This window comes from Sus scrofa, chromosome 2 (genome assembly GCF_054392235.1).
Source record: "Sus scrofa isolate SSC_HxYL_T2T_F1_AM1 chromosome 2, Sscrofa_HxYL_maternal_Yorkshire_Landrace_v2.0, whole genome shotgun sequence".
Lineage (NCBI taxonomy): Eukaryota > Metazoa > Chordata > Mammalia > Artiodactyla > Suidae > Sus > Sus scrofa.
The window spans coordinates 95,097,480-95,115,808 of record NC_139384.1 but is presented as its reverse complement, the minus strand read 5'-3'; the positions used below and the strand labels follow the sequence as shown (position 1 = coordinate 95,115,808).

The following is an 18,329-nucleotide window of genomic DNA, read 5'->3' as shown; positions in this document are numbered from 1 at the left end:
GTTACCTGTCTACACCCAGGATGGATCCCATCCCTGTTTGCTGCTTAAAACCCTTCTAGGTCTCTGCTGCCAACAGGTCAGAGATCAGTCCTCCTCTTGATAAGCACAGCCTTTCATCATCCCTCGGACGTGGCCCATTTAGCGCCCACCTTTCCCAGAAACCCCCCTCACCCCATCTTCAATTTCTGCCACTCTGAACTCATTTCCAGAACACGCTGTGCTCTTTTATGCCTCAAATCCAAGCCACTGCTTCAACCTACGCCACAGCTGCAGCAACTTGGGATCATTAACCCACTGCACCAGGGCGGGAACTCCCACAGGGTATTGCTCTGTCTGAAACACTCTGCCCTTGTGCCCTCCCCAAAGCTCCTCCTACCACTGTCCATTCAAATGCCAAGCCCCGGAGAACACACTACCTCCTCTAGGAAGTCTGTATAGATTTCCTCTGTGCTTCTACAGCACATTTTAGCCCAATCTATTTTGTATGCCTTTCTTGCCCTGTAGGCTTCTAGACTAAGAGTGCATACTCTTATTAAACACTTCCTGGTCAAAGGGTTAAGTAAGTGAATGGATTAGCCAATGAACTGTGGTAGATCACTCCAAAGACAAAGTGGGAATCTTTCAGCATCGCTTCTTAGACTCTGTGGCATTGACATCTTTGTCTTCCTCCCATTCCTTTTGCGAAAGCCATTCCTCCCACTCTTCCCACTTTTGAGTCCCATGGGCCCACCTGCACCGAGCACCTCCACGCACCTCATTGGTCTCATTTATTTCTTGCCACTGGGCGAGCAGCCTCTGGACCGCAAGGCTGTGACCATGCTTTGCTGCCAGGTGTAGGGCGGTGTTCCCCTCCTGCGACACAGATAGACAACATTAGAGTTCCCTGTACCCAGAAACACACCCCTCCCACAGTCAGGCTGCAGTGGGGCTCTTGGAGGAAAGGTGTCATTCTGGTTAAAGCTGTGGCCAGAATATGCACACTGTGGTATGTGGAATGATTAGCCAGTGGGGGACTGATGCATAGCACGGGGAACTCCACCCAATGGTCTGTGAAGGTCTACATGGGAAAAGAACATGAAAAAGAATGGATATATGCATATGCAGAGCTGGGTCACTTTGCTGAACAGTGGAAATTATCACAACATTGTAGATCAACTATATTTCAGTAAAACTTAAAGCAGGGGCTGTGGTCAGAATGTGGGCCATATTATCCACAGTTTTAAGTCAAATATATATATTTTTTAAGTTTTAAATAAACATACATGGCTATGTGAACCCGTAGGGAAAAAAAAAAAAAATCCATCCATGCTCCTTGTTCTACCTTTGCTGCTAATTTGTGAGCAAAAAGTGGGACAATAAAAGCAATTCCACATAACTTTTGGGAAGGCAAACTGGTGAAAGGTTTCTGGGGGAGAGCCTGAGCAATATATACCAAAAGATTTTAAAACGTGCAGAACTCTTGGAGAAGCAGAATGGAATCTGGCTGGGAACCATGAGGATGTGGGTTTGATCCCTGGCCTTGCTCAGAGGGTTAAGGATCCAGCATTGTCATGAGCTGTGGTACAGGTCACAGACGCGGCTCAGATCCCGTGTTGCTGTGGCTCTGGCATAGGCCGGTGGCTACAGCTCTGATTAGACCCCTAGACTGGGAATCTCCACGTGCTGCAGATGCGGCCCTAAAAAGAAAAAAAAAAAAAAAAAAGTGCAGAACTCTTGACTCACAATTGCTTATCTAGGAATTTCTCCTAAGAAAGTCATCACAAATTTCCCTGGTGGCTCAGCAGGTTAAGGATCCAGCGTTGCCACTACTGTGGCGCAGTTTAGATCCCTGACCCTGGAACTTCTGAATGCCATGGGCATAGCCAAAAAAAAACCCCATCAAAGACATGCACACAAACATGGATGGGTAGCCGGTGTTTACCTCCCCAGTGAGATGAAGTCAAGTGTCCTGCAGACCTCAGAGGAAAAAAAGAGTGGACTGGCGTTGAAAGTAGAAAATTCCGTGTAGTCCATTGATTTCACAAACATTTATGGAGCAAAACTGGCCACGTGGATGACCTACTGCCAAAGGGGGTTAATATCATCTGGATACTCTGTGATTCTCTCCGACGGTAGTAACAACTGAACGCTACTGCTCACCAAAAATGCCATTCCCAACCTGTACATCAGCCCTCACTCCCCTTTCTCTCGTACTCAGCAAAGAAGTCAAAGTCCATCTCACCTTGTCCTTTTCTGAGGTATGCAGATGAAGCAAGGTAAGTTTTTCTATCATTTCAACGTGGCCCCTTTCTGCTGCCAAGAGAAATGGTTTTCTTCCTTTCTGAAAATCAATCACAAACGCCAGTGTTCATTACACACTTTCTGAACAGACCACACAATGGACAAAGTATGCAGCCCTTTGAAGGGATGAGGAAGCCAAGAAGGTGATTCTGGTCAGAGTACTCTGGGCCTTCTTAAGGGAGGGAGATGACAATCTCTCTGACTCCAAACCAGATCCAGTTCTGAGCTGCTACCCCAAAGTGTGGGAACTCCACATCAGCACAGAATTATTTTGATGGGGACAGAGAAATACTGTCCAGAAATGGTCCTTCCAAAGCACCTGGAGAGGCGTCACCTCCCATCCAGACAAGGAGATTCCCTTTCAAATGCAGCCATTTCACCAACTTTCTGCAGTCACTGAATACTTCCTTCACTCAGCTATTTGTTGGGAAGCTAATTTTGTGCCAGACCTCATCTGAGTCACTCAGTAAGACTTGTCTTATTAATAAAAAAATGTTGGAAGCAGAAATTCACCAGGGTTTAATATTTAAGTGACTCATTCAGACATGACATTGTATCAGTTGCTTCTTTTCAGGCCTTCCTTGCTTGCTCATATGTTTATTTCCAATATCCACTAAGAATCAACAGGAAAACTCTTAAGGACAGGTCTACAGGAAAGGAATGGAGGAGTTCCTACTGTGGTTCAGCAGTAGCGAACCTGAGTAGTATCCATGAAGATACAGGTTCTAACCTTGGCCTCACTCAATGGGTTAAAAAATCTGGTGTTGCCAGAGCTGTGGTGTAGGTCACAGATGTGGCTCAGATCTGGTATTACTGTGGCTGTGGCATAGGCTGGAGGCCACAGCTCCAATTCAACACCTAGCCTAGAAACTTCCATATGCCTCGGGGGCAGTCCTAAGAAGACCAAAAACAAAAACAAACAAACAAAAAAAGAATGGAGAAATTAAGAATTCTCCAGAGACTATAGCTTAGGAGGGATGTTGATGTGCAATTTTGTTGGAGAAGAAACCTCAAATGCAGAATCTTTTGATTATGGTAATTTTTCCAACTTTTCACATTGCCAAGGGAGACTGCATCTTCAAGAGCCAAAAATGTCATCAAAAACAGTGAAAGAGCCATAGAAAACTCAATTTTATAACTCAAGATATTTAAAAGCAGGAAAGGACGTTAGAGTGGCAAAATGGAGGCAGAAGTATTTTCTTCAACTAAAGAAAACATTTACAATTTGGCTTGGTGTGTTAATAACTAAAAAGCTCGGCAAGATGCTTGATGTGAAAAACAAAACACAAGACTCTTTATAACAAGGTTCCTGAATTGGAGATTTATCTATCATCTGACCGCCTGCTGGTACAAGATAATAAAAAGATAATGGTCACTGTTAACTTGACATAACAGCTCATGATTCCCCAACAACTTAAAGAAAAAGGAAGAAAAAGTGCTAAAAATTTTAAGAAGTGCATAGGGATCAGCCCTACAGGGCTCTGTATTCATGCATGTAGGGAGGCTGGAGAAACAAATTGGCATCAAAAATTCACCTCCTGTATGTTCTTGAGCCAGGTGTGTTATTGCCTGTTAGACCTACAGCCCCAACTCTTCAAAGATTGAAGTCTTGACTCATCACCACTCTTAGTAAATTACTAAGGAAGGGCAAAGGGAGAGACAGAGACAGCTCAGGGTCCCCTGTTTGCTGGCTGGGTGATAGACACATAAGAACAAGATCTAGTCTTGAGCCACACACAGCTCCTAGGAAATGGCAGACCCCAAATTATTACATCTGGCTCATACAAATATCTGTAAATAACAAGTAAATGTCCATATAAACAAATCACAAAAAAGAGGAGATGAGAAATACTGTTTATATGCTAGATAAAAACATTTAGGCATATACTCTTATAAACCAATCACTCATTCATTCAACAATGATTAATATGTTACAAATTAAGCCATTAATATCAATTATTATATATCAGTCAGTTATTGAGCTAAGGAAGAGTGGCCCTGGAGTTCCTGTTGTGGTGCAGTGGAAACAAATCTGACTAGGAACCATGATGTTGAGGGTTCGATCCCGGGCCTTGCTCAGTGGGTTAAGGATCAGGCATTGCTGTGAGCTGTGGTGTAGGTCACAGAGGCAGCTTGGATCTTGCATTGCTGTGGCTGTGGCTGTGGCTGTGGCTGGCAGCTGTAGCTCCCATTGGACCCCTCACCAGGGAACTTCCATATGCCATGAATGCAGCCCTAAAGAGGAAAAAAAAAAAAAAAAAAAAAAAAAAAGAAGAGGGCCCTGTCCTCAAGAAGCTCAGAGTCTGTTAGGGAAGACGGACACATAAGCAAGTGATTCTAATGAAATGTAAGAACTGAGTCCTGGTGCAATATGGGGGGACATAATTCAGTGTGAGTGTGTTTTTTGGCTGGGGAGGCAGGTGACAATAGACGGTGGGAGAAGGCATTTAAAGGTTGCTAACACACTGGAACGGGAGAAAAGAGCACTGGTGACCTATCTCCTGCCCTCATCTTTTCCACCAGAGAACAGCCCATGTGTCCCATTTTTGTGGAGCTGTTCCTTGTAGCTCCTGCCTCTTCTATCATCTACCTCTTGGCCACAGTGTTTGCTTCAGGGACAGTCATGTGCCAAGCCAGGCCAATCGGAGTCGCCTTTTTTTCTGGTACATTCTATTTTTACCCTGGAGTCATCAGCTAAGCTGTCAGTAGCCCTCTTGGATACTGAGGAGGAGCTGTCTGATAAGGAGACCCCCCCCCCCAACCTAAGAATGAAGCCAGCATGGTGGAAAACAGAGATGAGAAATGGGAGAAGAGACAAAGAGCCCTAATGACATCATTGGAGCTCCTGGATTCAGACATACCTGAAGCTACCCCTGCCTGAAGTTTTTCACTGAATAAGTCAATAAATCCCCTTCCTTTTAAAGTTCTTGGAATAGCTTGAGTTGAGCCTCTGTCACCTTTCATAGCAGGGGTTCTTTATCTCACAGAATTATGAAAGTGACTTCAATGCCCACCAGGAGGTCTTTTTAGGTTCCACTACATATTCCAGACTCACAAAGTTATCACAGGCCACATCACTCTACTCAGAAGACGTAGGACACAAACCACAGCTTGGCAGCGTCAGCTGTTCCTCTTCGTGCCATGTTCTGCACAGCTGTCCAGGAGCTGTTGCCGGTGCCCCCTTGTTTCCTGGCAACAGCTCAGTTGCCAGGAAACAAGATCCACACTGAGCAGGTGTGGGAGCCACCCTGCCTTTGAAGGCTGGAGCCCCATAGGAAAAACCGCTCTTATAACTCCTCTGGGGTAGCTTCCAGGTCCCTGCAAGGGTAATGCCGGGCTAGCTGCAAGAGTCAGTGCACTTCTCCCAGTGCACTGAGAGAAGCTCAAAGTAGGGCTTCTCCTCTCTAGTCACAGTTCATCTAAGTTCAGATGCGGTTTACCAATCAGGGGTCATTTTTATCCTAAATAATGCTGCTTAGTAACAGCTAATATTGTATCCTTGTCTTGTTTGCAGGGACACAGAGTCGGAAAGTTAACCAATGTTTAAATTTTCATGCGGAAGGCAAGGGGGTTTTGTTAGCCTTTTACCCACAGAGGCCATAAATAATACAGGAGTGGGTCATGTCCTGGAGTGGACATTTGTTGCTTTTGTCTCCATGCTTCTTTCTTGTAACAGCACTTTGATTTTCCTTGGGAGAACCTCTCACATATACACACACACATACCAAGCCATTTAGTTCATGTAATGCTGTTAATTACTGGGATTTACCTGCCACATTAAGTGATCACATAATCCATGCTGGTCACAGTGATTGGTTAGGATGGGGCAAATCATTCAGGCAGAGCCACACAGAATTGTTCCTGGGATTTATACATGAATATTTGATAAGCGATGAATTTTATTTCTTATGAATCGAAATCCCTAACAATATCTATCAGATTATAAACTTCAGGCTGCTAACAGTCATCTTTCCCACCATGTGGAGAGTATATTTATCAATAATGCCAACATAGATACAGCCAAGAGTTGAGGGGAAAAAGGGCTGGATCCAGCCACGCCTGAAGCCAGAAAGACAGACCCTCAAACTCTTTAGTTAGGAAGTGGTAAATTACCTTTAATGTTTAATCTAGATTAAACTGGATTTTTGTCACTCATAACAGGGAGAATTCTAACTAATACATATTTAACAGTCTGGGGAAAAACACTACTAGAACTATCTGAAGTCTGTTCAACTTTAAAATGGCCTTACTCTTTATCCTTGGTTGCTACAAAGTCTAGCATTTTTGCATGGCTAAATGAAGTGACAGAGGACCCACCCACAAAGAAAATCTAGTCTGGTAGAAATGGGAGGTTATCAAAGATGAAACATTTTTCCTTGCCAAGAAAACAGCTATTGCTTTAAACTTTGGATGCCCTTTAAAAAATGTTATCATCAAGAAAAAACAAAAACAAAAACTGAAAGCCAAATTACACAAAATAAGGACATTTAAAGTAATCCATATCTTACAAGCATAATAAAGGTAGCATAAAGAAAGATGAGGTGACAGTAAAATAAGATATAAATCTTTTCTCCCATCTCTACTACATCTTATTAGGTAAAATAACAGGGATTTCAAAAATGTGGTTTTTGGGGGGTATTTTTGTAAAATATGGTTCCTTATGTCTTATTCCACTTGTTAACCACCCAACTCTTGTTAAAGTATGTTCAAGTCGGCCTCTAACCAATGCAGTCTCACAGGCTTGCCCCACACTTGGAAGGCAGGGAGATTTTCCAGCCAGAAGGACTATGGAACCTGGTGTCAGAGCCTCAGGCTTCAGGCCTCAGACAAATAACAACACCTTCCTGGTTCAAGATCCTGATTCCCTTCCTGAGTGAAAATAAAGAGGGTCCAGAATTCTTGGGCCTTTTCCCCTTTCTTAACTTAATGTGTATCTAACCTAATATGTCTTAATTCAGTGCACTTAAATTTTTTGCACATGAATAAGTCTGAGGAATTGCAATTATTCATTAGAAAGTATTTTGCAAGGTTACTGCCAGAATTTTTTGACAGGTTACCAAGTTCAGCAAGTTTCGCAACCATTCATTAATGGGGTACCCAAAGTCCAACCCGACTGTCCCTTCCCACGGGATCCCAGAGAGGGTACCCTGGAGGGCTTCCTGGGAGAGGAGGCTGGTGGATGCCAGCAAGAAGCCCATAAGTGCCTCCTGGGCATGTCTACACCCCATGACATAGTCCTTCACCCTGCCATCAAGAATTCACAGCAGAACCCCTGCAAAAGGGGAAACCAGCAGGTCCCTGAATAAGGAGAGATTTGAGAGAAGAAAAGAACATTCAGTAAAAAGTGGTCAAAGAGCATCGAGTTGAATACAAAGGCATAGAACTGGCGAGGATGGAGGCCACGGGGATCGTTCTCCCCAGATGGGAGGCCATAGGTTAGATTAAATCTAAGGCTGTTAGATGTGGGCTTCACGTCTACAAAGGAAACTATGTCTTTTCAAATCCTCTCATGCTCATTATTCCCAGCCCTCCAGAAAAAGATGCTTCTTTGCATTTTGATCTCTAGAGACTTCCTAGATAGGAATATTGCTTTAAACTGACAGAGGATCCCCTACATATGCAGCTGAAACCAACCTAACACTGTAGCACTAAATTCTCACAAATACTCAATAAACATTTGAGTGGCCTCTTAGGCCACTGCCTTCTGTGTCCCTCCCTCTCCAAACATTTTAATCTGAGTACTTATTTTTGATCACTAGGTGAGAGTTTACAGGTAGATTCAAAATATCTAGACTACTTTACCCATAATTTTTCCTGGCTGCTCTATAATCTCTCTCCCCTGGAGAGGCCACATGATTCTAGAGCTATGTATGGAGTTGGAAGAAACCTCAAAATATTTCCCAGTACCCTGCACCTCTCCCATCCCACCCAATCTCTTCTGGGCCTAGTTAAATACATTTTATTCACAAAGACCACCTCCCAGTAAGGCTTTCTTTGTTAGCTTTTGGAGTTCCCTCTAGGCTAATAAGAAGGATTACTAACCCTGGACAGGTACACAGCCTCTTGATCACTCTGTTGATAAGGAACTAGACAAGAGGGCCAGCTGTGAAGGAGAAGCAGTCTTTTCTATCCAGTGTGTTTCATGAGCTCCACCAGACCCTCAAGCAAATTCAGATGGGAAACCCAGTGAAGAATCAATTTACCCTGAGCTCCTGATCCCAGTTTCTACTGGCTTTTGCCAATATCCTTAACCCCACTCACAGATCTGAGAAAAAGGTTAGACTTTTTCTTTTCCATTGACCAGTCCAGGTTTTCTTAGGACTAAAATTGGACTCAGAGATTCTCCTCTCCTTCAATGGCCCAGTGGACTCTATTTGCTCATTCCTCCTATGTCTCTAAATCCATCTTTATTGTAGGATCTCTCAGCTGCACATCTGGCCCTGCATAGTTTGCTGCCAGGGCCCCTCAGCCCTTGCCCCAACAGAGTAGGAAGAAGAGGGATGGAACAGAACAAGGAAGGCTGCTGGCCAGCAGAAGGTCCAAAAGTGGGGAAGGCTCCCTGCAAACTTGCTTTGGTCTTGGAGCCCCTTTAGCCTGTCTGATCGTCCCCACACACAGCTGTCGCCCATGAAAGCATCCGGAGCCAAAGAAAAGGAGGACAATCCTGCGTCTCATACAGAACAGGTTCTGAACACATATCTGCTGACCTGAACCTAATGGAATTCATTCACAGGCCACACCCCTAAGTTGGCATGGATCAAACTGGAATATCTGACTTCCTCATCCTGACATTCAGTGCTATTTGACTATGTTTGAGGAAATCAGACAGCATTTTACCCAAGAATAATCGTTACAATAACTACTATTTAGTGAGCACTTACCACATGCCAAGCTTTTTGCTAGGTGCTTTATAGTCATTAACTCACTTAAGCATTCCAACAGTGGCTGCTCTGATACTACCACATAGGAAAGCCTAGGGGTGGTATCTGATTGGAAAGGGGTGGTGGAATGGTTTATCATTCTGCTCCCTGGCAAAGGTATTTATATATAAGATTGAGGAAGTATCGAAAATCTTATATCAAAGAATGGAGGTATGGGAGTTCTCGTCGTGGCACAGCAGAAACGAATCCGACTAGGAATCTTGAAGTTGTGGGTTTGATCCTTGGCCTTGCTCAGTGGGTTAAGGATCTGGCATTGCCATGAGCTGTAGTGTAGCTCACAGACGCGGCTCGGATCTGGCATTGAGGTAGCTGTGGATGTGGCTGGCTGTAGCTCCAATGTGACCCCCCAGCCTGGGCATTTCCATATGCTTTGGGTGCGGCCCAAAAAAGCAAAAAAAAAAAAAAAAGAGGAGGTATGGCTGATAAAAAATGACATGGAGGTCAAGACATTTCCCCCCAGTCCTGACGTGGTGCTACTATGAAGTGGATCTTATTATTGCCATTGCACAGATTAAGATACTGAGGCTTTCAGCAGTTGGAGAACTTGCTAAAGCCACATATAGTTTAATATATGCCCAGACCTCAACCCAAGTCTGTCTGCCTCTAAGCTGTAAAAGTATAGTTGCTCAGTCTTACTCAGAAGTAAAAGAGATTTAGAGACTTTATTTGAAGAAATAGTTTTGTGGTTATTATTTTTAATACTAAGGTCAGAAAAAAATGTTAATTTTTTTTTCAAAAGAGGTGAAATAGCAGTTCCTGTTGCGGCTCACTGGGTTAAGAACCCGACTAATATCCATGAGATGTGGGTTTGATCCCTGGCTTTGCTCAGTGGGTTAAAGATCCAGTGTTGCTGTGAGCTGTGGTGTAGGTCACAAATGCAGCTCAGATCTGGTGTGGCTGTGGCCAGCAGCTGCAGCTCTGATTCAACCCCTAGCCTTGGGACTTCCATATGCTGCAAGTGCAGCCCTAAAAAGCAGAAAAATTGAATAAGTAAAATATCCCTTCTTTATAAGATTATTTTGGGGTTTAACAGTATAATTTGTTCATTCAGCAATGATTTGTTAAGCATTCATACATGCTAAGCCCTAGATCTCTCACTGAATTGATATGTGTACTTGGGTTTCCTGTGTACCGAGCACACTAATAAGTCCTCAACAAGTAGTAGTTATTATTATATTGCTTCTTAGGAAAAGAAAAATATATAGACAAATTTGGTGAAGTTGAGCTATATTCCATGGCTCATTACAGCATAGCCTTGGGTCAGATACATTCCCAAAAGGCCTGGCATAGCAGAGTGAAATACAGGCACGCAAACAGGGTGGCTATTGTCCACCCAGCCAGGATCAGGGAGTAGAGGCTGCATCCTCAGTACCTCCTGCCCTGGCCCCATGCAGGAGTCAGGGCCTCCAACCAGCACCAGCACTTCCCCTCTGTTCCGAGGTCTGCAAGGGTAACAGAGGAGCCGGCCACTGGGGAGGTCTGTCTGTGCTGGCTGCTTTGGCAGTTCCAGCAGGGGCAGGGGGGAGGCAGGGTTTGGTGGGGGTGTGTAGAGGCCTGTGCCACCACAGCAAACACACCTCATCAGGCTGGTCCAGGTCCTTCAGGTGCAGATCTTGAATGAGGTACTCCACAATGCGCACATTATTGCTCTGAGACGCCAAGTGGAGGGCATTCATTCCATCCTAAAAAGAGCCACAGCAATCTCAGGACTTTCCTCTCCTGCACTGGGAGGAGAGAGCATGTGTCCAGGGGTGACCCACATACCTACCTGATTCTTGGCTCTCTGGTCTGCTCCAGCTCTCACCAGCATGAGCATGACCTCAAGGCTTCCAGACCAGGCAGCAAGGTGAATTACTGTCAAACCATGCTTCCTCAAGAAAATAAGAAAGGAATCTATCACCTGGGTGAGTCACCATGATATCTCAGTCAACAAAAGCCAAGGAGTTCCCTGGTGGCCTAGTGGTTACAGAACTGGCATTGTCAATGCTGTGGCTCTGGTTGCTGCTGTGGCATGGGTTTGATCTCTAGCCCTGGAACTTCCACATGCTGCAGATATAGTCCCCTGCACCCTAAATCCCTCCCCCCAAAAAACCAAAAGCCAGGGTCATACTTAACTGTTGAAAATTAAGAAATGAGAGCGTTTAATAAACAGCAAAAGTGATATTTCAATTCTATGGGAAAAATGAACATATTTAATAAGTAGTATAGATACAAGTGGTTCCTCATCTGAAATAAAATAAAATAAAATCCTATATATAAGCAATGAGATCCTGCTGTGTAGCACTGGGAACTATGTCTAGTCACTTATGATGGAACATGAATGATAATGTGAGAAAAAAGAATGTATACATGTATGTGTAACTGGGTCACCTCGCTGTATAGTAGAAAACTGACAGAACACTGTAAACCAGCTATAATGAAAAAAAAATAAAAATCATTATATGTTTTAAAAAATCCTATATATGGAGTTCCTGCTGTGGCACAGTGGATCTGGCTTCTCTCTGTGGCATTGGATCCCCAGCCTGGTACAGTGGGTTAAAGATCCATTGTTGCTGCAGCTGTGGTGTAGGTCACAGATGTGGCCCAGATTCAATCTCTGGCCCAGAAATTTTCATATGCTGTGGGTGCAGCCAAAAAGGGAAAAAATAAATAAATGAATAAATAAAAATAAAAATCAACATTACCTTATACATGCAAAAAAGCACACAAACAATAAATATATCAGGAGAAAATCTAGCTTATATTATACAGTGTCTTTTTTTTTTTTTTTAATGGTCACACCCACAGCTTATGGAAATTCCTGGCCCAAGGACTGAAACTATGCTGCAACTACAGCAATGCTGGATCCTTTAACCACTGCACCAGGCCAGGGATCAAACCTGCACCTCTACAGCAACCTGAACCACTGCAATCAGATTCTTACCCCACTGTGTCACAGAGGGAACTCCAACTTTCTTAATTCATAAGTTATAAAAGGGAAGAGCTGATAAACAAAGTCAATAAACAAATGATAGGTGTTTAATGTATCCTAATAAAGATGAATGATTACTTTCTGTAACATATGAGGTATTCTTACATACCAACAAGAAAAAGGCAACCAAATCCATTGAAAAATGAAGCAAAAAAGGTGTTCTCATAAAGTATTAGTGGAAATGAAACCATTATAGTTTAAGCAATCTGGCAATATCTATTAAAATTTTAAATACAACCAGTAATCCCACTTCTGGGACTCCACCTTGTGAAAATAAGTTTTATTAACTTATTTATTTATTTATTTATTTACCTAATGTTCTATAAACAAGGTTATTAACTGCAACCCTTAAAGCTGAGTGCAGGTAAATGTCCATCAATACTGGAACACTGAACAAATCAGGGAACAGTCATACCACAACACGTAGCCATTAAAAATAATGAATTATAGGAGTTCCCGACGTGGCACAGTGGAAATAAATCTGACTAGCATCCATGAGGATGCAGGTTCGATCCCTGGCCTTGCTCAGTGGGTTAAGGATCTGGTGTTGCTGTGAGCTGTGGTGTAGGTCACAGATGCAGCTTGGATCCCGCAATGCTGTGGCTGTGGTGTAGGCTGGCAGCTGTAGCTCCAATTGTACGCCTAGCCTGGGAACCTCCATATGGCACAAGTGCAGCTCTAAAAAAAAAAATAAGAATTACAGCTATAACAAGTGACTTGAGGAGGTTTCCATGAGGTAGCTGTTAAATGCATAAAATAAGATGCAAAGAAAATATAATTCCAATTTTTTTTAAAACCAATGACCAAAAAACTCATGTGTGTATATGTATAGATCTGTATTTACTATATAATAAGTTAGTAAGAAGGTAGATAGATAACAATATGGACACGATTATATACGCATGAAGAAAAGGACAGAGATAAAACCACACATAGATGCCGCACTGTTAAATGTAGTTACTAGAGAAGAGGAAGTTAAGCAAAGAAGAAAAAACAAAAACAGAGGACTGAAGTCAGCCTGCTTGTTTCCTCTTATTTCTGTCAAAATAAAGTCTGAGGATCTAATGTATAGCATGATGACTATAGTTGAAGACACTATTGTATAGAATTGAAATTTGCTAAGAGAGTAGAATTTAAATGTCCTCATCAAAAAGAAAAAGAAATGCATGAAATGATGAGTGTGTTACTTAACTAGATGCAAGGCATCCTTCCACAATGTATATATACACCCAATCATCATGACATTCACTTTAAATGTATTACAATTTTATTTCTCAAATATATCTCAATAAAGCTGACAAAATTAATCTATTTTAAAATGAAACCAAACAACAACAAAACCCACAGGGCTTATGAGGGAATGGCGCAGAGGCTCAACACTCAAAAACTCTGAGAGGACCCTGCTATGGACTGAATTTTTGTGTCCCTTAACAAATCATATCTTTTTTTTTTTTTTTTTTTTGTCTTTTTAGGGCCACACCCGCAGCACATGGAGGCTCCCAGGCTAGGGGTCGAATCTGAGTAGCAGCTGCCAGCCTACACCACAGCCACAGCAACACAGGTTCTGAGCCACATCTGTGATCTACACCATAGCTCATGGCAACGCCAGATCCTTAACCCACTGAGCAAGGCCAGGGATAGAACCTGGGTCTTCATGGATGCTAGTCAGATTCGTTAACCGTTGAGCCATGACGGGAACTTCAATAATTCATATCTTGAAGCTTAATCCCCAATGTGCTGGTATTTGAAAGTCATGCCTTTGGGAGATAAGTAGGTCATGAGAGTGGAGCCCCATGAATGAGATTAGTGCCCTTATAAACAGACACCAGTGAACTGGCTTTCTCTCTCTGCTCTTCACTGAGAGTGGACAGAAACACAGGCAGCTCTCATGAGACACTGGAAGTGCTGTCATCTTGATCTTGGACTCTCCAGATTGTTGAGAAATAAATGTTGCAGAAGCCACCTAGCCTATGGTGTATTTGTACAGCAGCTCAAACTAAGATCCTAATAAAAACCGTAGTACAATTGTACATGTAAAATGTGAGGTATTTAATCACAATAAATGTAGTACTCAATCTTGAAAAAAAAAATCATGCATTACCTCTGTAAAAGTGCCTTGCAACAAGTAAGCCTTCTCAGCACATTTTATTTGTCTCTCATCATCAACTGTATTTGTATTCCTTGACACCGGTTTTCTAAATGGACACAGTATAAATAAATAAACAAGGAATGAGGGTCTGTGGGGGACTGCCATTTGTGAAGTATTTAAGCCTTTTGGCAGTTATTTTGGCTGCCCCAGAAACTGCAATAATGTATTTGCTTAATCTCTATAAAGTTCACGTATGGAGAAGTGAAAAAGCAAGTTCTAAATTATTGAGATGTTACTCTAATAAAACTATGATTGTCACCTGGGGGGTGATTTTGCCTCCAGGGTCATTTGGAGATGTCTAGAGATACTTTTTCTTTTTTGGCCACACCTGCGGCATGGAAAAATTCCTGGGCCAGGGATCAAACCCATGCCACAGAAATGACTTGAGTCACAGCAGTGACAATGCCAGGTCCTTAACACACTGAACCACCGGGGAACTCCTGGAGATACTTTTGACTGTTATGACCTAGGGCAGATCCCGGCATCTGGTGGGCAGAGACAACTGTAAAACATCCTACAATCCCAAACATCCTCAATAACCAAAAAAAAAAAAAAAAAAAATCATCTGGCCAAAATGTCTTAGTGCCACTGTTGAGAAACCCTGCTCTAAATGTACATACTCTATAAAATTTACATTTCAGCTGTCACACTACACAGTGTATTTAAGTCTATTTACATACTTACAAATTCAGTATGAAAAAAAAATGCTTTCCAAGTCTTGCAATTTTCCCCAAGAAACAATAATGTACAATAACTAGTAGAGGTTCTTCAAGAAATTTTACCCCTTAATTTAACCTTCCCTATAAATCAATGTTCTACATCTAGTAACAATAATCTATTTTCACATTTTAAAAAAAAGGCCAGAAATATTTGGGATAAACGATAAATTATGTTTTGATAGAAGCTCTATTTTTCCTATTTCTAATATACAGCTTAAATCACACAATCCTTCTATCAGTTAATTATTGATATTTTGGGCACTTAGGGAAATACAATGCATACTTTGAAGTTGTTATAAATTTAAATAAATAATAGCCCTCTTTTTGCCAGAAAAGTATTTTCACAGCATTGGGAAGGCCTGGGAAGGACTGGGAGGTTGGGGTTAATAGATGCAAACTACTGCATTTGGAGTGGATAAGCAATGAGATTCTGCTGTATAGCACAGGGAACTATACTGGATCACTTATAATGGAACATGATGGAGGATAATATGGAAAAAAAGAATACATATAGATGTACGGTTGGGTCACTTTGCTGTGCAGCAGAAACTGAGAGAACATTGTAAATCAACTATAATAAAATTTTTTAAAAAGTAAAAAAAAAAAGAAGTTCTATTTTTCCATAAGAAGTCATCTCTAATTTTAAATCAGCTAACGCTTAAGGATTTTAAACACTCATCACAAAATCCAAAAGCAAGGAATTCAAGCAGCAAACAACTTGAGTCTCTGAAACCATAAATTCCAAAAGGAGCCATGGTTCCTCAGAAGCAAAGAATCATTCATCACAGATGTAAACTCTCTCACAAGGCCTTCGTAAAACTAAGTCTTCTGATAGGACACTGACATGCCTGAGGAGTTTATGAGCAGAAGTCATGGATCACACTCACAGTCAGCACATGATGCTCTGTGAAGTGTGAAATGCCCACAGACACTACAAGCTGTTCTCATCACCGGTCTGACGACAGGTGAAGTCAAGAGTTTCCCCTGGGGAACACTGGCACCTGAGGAGCTTCCCAGAGGGAAGAAGCTCTGAGAGCAGACACCTGTCATCCTCCAGCACCACCTGCGATCCACCTGGGATCCTGTTTCACATCTGGAGTAAGAGCTCCATTTATCTGCCTCTTCCCCAGATTCTGGGATGCTGCCCTCTTTGAACCTGGAGTCCCCAGCTTCAGGGCTATACGTGCGATCCTCAGCATTCAGCTTCTGAATTGGTACTTAGCTGCTACAGTCTCGGTCCCTGCTCCCCGATAGAGTGCTGGCTCCTCAAAGCAGGGGCTGTACTTCATGCCCGTACTTCCTAACCCCATCAGCCAGGGGTCTTGCTAAATCAAAGATTTGGATTCAGGACGTCTGCGTTTCTAATGAGCTCCCAGGTGATGGGAGTGTTCCTAGTCTCAGGACCTACTATGAGCAGCAAGGACTTATATCAAGTTGAATCCCCAGTAGTTGGTACTGATATGCACCCACAACAGGCACTGAAAAAAGATTAATGATGCAGGGATGGTAATTGCTGGCTCTTTGTAAAGAGGGGTTAGAAGTCAGAAGAGACATCTGCCAAGTCAAACTCAGGGTTCAACACGCAGATAAAGAAGTTGCCATGGAATTCCTATTGTGGCTCAGGGGTAACGAACCCCACTAGTATCCATAAGGATGAGGGTTCGCTCCCTGGCCTCGCCCAGTGGGTTAAGGATCTGGTGTTGCTGTGAGCTGTGGTGTAGGTCACAGACATGACTCAGATCCCATGTTGCTGTGACTCTGGCACAGGCCAGCAGCTGCAGCTCCGACTCAGCCCTAGCCTGGGAACCTCTATATGCCACGGGTACAGCCCTAAAAAGCAAAAAAAAAAAAAAAAAAAAAAAAAAAAAAAAAAAAAAGAGGAAGAAGAAGAAGCTGCAGTGCCTGGCCAAACATGGCATTTCTTGAATTATACAAAGCGTTTCATTAGTTATGCTCTAATGCCACTGTGAATAACTGATTTTAGTTACAGGAATAACTGTTAGGGAAACTTTCAAGGCAGAGTACAGAGATACATCAGGAATGATATTTCTTGCCTGACAGCATTTGAGTCCCACGAGGCAAAGTTTCAAGAAGCTGATGCTTGCCAGAGTCATGCTTCAAAAACATGGTAATACAAATATATGTTTGGAAAAGCCTCAGCAAGAACAAGTTGGTATAACCTCTCTTCATCATTTCATGTACAATGGATTTAACACTCTGACATAAACACAGTTCGTTTACTATATTGGACACAGAGCAATCCTCAGACATGCTGTTTAAAAGGTACTATTGAACCTGGGCAATGGTTACAACCATGTTTATTGTACAATTCTCTCCATTTCCACAGTATATTAAAGATTTGGGGTTATCATCCTGTTTGAGATGGCCTAAGTGCACTCCCGCCAAAGGCCACTAATATTTCTGGACAGAAAGCTTGAAATAGTTACTTGAGGACTCTGCGATGTACATTGTTGCAGGTAGATTGGGGAAGAAAACAAGAACTCAAAATATAAACACTCAGGGTTTCCTGATCTGTGGTTTTTTTCTTCCATGCCCTCCAGCTTGGACTTGGGGCAGTACAAATCGCAGAACTGCTCCCCTGGCCCCAGAGGAGCATCCCTTTCTGGTATACGGAGCAGAAGGGGCCCCCACAGGACAGAAAAGGTGGGGGGAAATCTGGAGGTGTTTTTTCTTCTGATTCTCCCACAGGCAAGCCTCAGTTCCAAAGCTGCAACCTCCCAGTAGAAGGGGCAGCAGCAGTGACTGGGCAAACACCTACATCTTTGATAGAGGGGATCCTTCTCTCTGACCGGGGGAACTGTGGTCAGAGGAGGAGGTTGGGTTTTTCCCTCTTAGTCCTGGAGGCAGACCTAACTGTGGGACGTACACAGCAGAGCTGGCAAGTACACTACACCCTTGGCTTTCTAGTGAGAGGACCTGGAAAAGGTGGAGAAGGGCCGTGCAGATGGAGAATGTGGAGGAGATGCTCTTGGAGAGGTGGGAGCTCAGGGAAGCAACTCCATAAAGCTGTGTATGTGCTCCTGGTGTCACCTCTGACCTATACATGCACCTGACCCTAAGGAGTGTGACAAACCTTGGGGAACTGAACTATGGGGTCGACCACTGCCCAGATCCACACTGGCTCATGGATGGCACCCGTGAGGGCCAGGTTTAAAGAGCACTGCAAAAGTGCTGGAAACTTGAGGGGACATTGGTATCACAGGGGTTGAAAAAAATCGGTCAGCCATATACAAGACTTCTCATAACTT

At 42.9% G+C, this 18,329-nt stretch overlaps 1 protein-coding gene across 29 annotated transcripts in view; it reads right to left on the bottom strand.

Moving 5' to 3' along the window:
• ANKDD1B (ankyrin repeat and death domain containing 1B) overlaps window positions 1–18,329 on the bottom strand; it is a 67,687-nt gene that overhangs the window by 38,964 nt on the left and 10,394 nt on the right. For 8 of the 29 annotated variants that reach the window (XR_014838081.1, XR_014838084.1, XR_014838080.1 and 5 more), the window contains exons 4-7: window positions 10,990–11,088; window positions 10,799–10,903; window positions 2,222–2,320; window positions 754–852 (exon numbers count right to left, since the gene is read on the bottom strand). Coding sequence is in view for 24 of the 29 variants with exons in the window: in XM_085013845.1 (XP_084869971.1) it covers window positions 754–852; window positions 2,222–2,320; window positions 10,799–10,903; window positions 10,990–11,088 (402 nt within the window). In the remaining 5 variants the exon portion in view is untranslated. Of the gene's footprint in view, window positions 1–753; window positions 853–2,221; window positions 2,321–5,335; window positions 5,471–10,798; window positions 10,946–10,989; window positions 11,093–14,293; window positions 14,388–18,329 lie in introns of those variants that run through there. The other 21 variants (XR_014838083.1, XR_014838082.1, XM_085013846.1 and 18 more) reach the window with 7 other exon arrangements.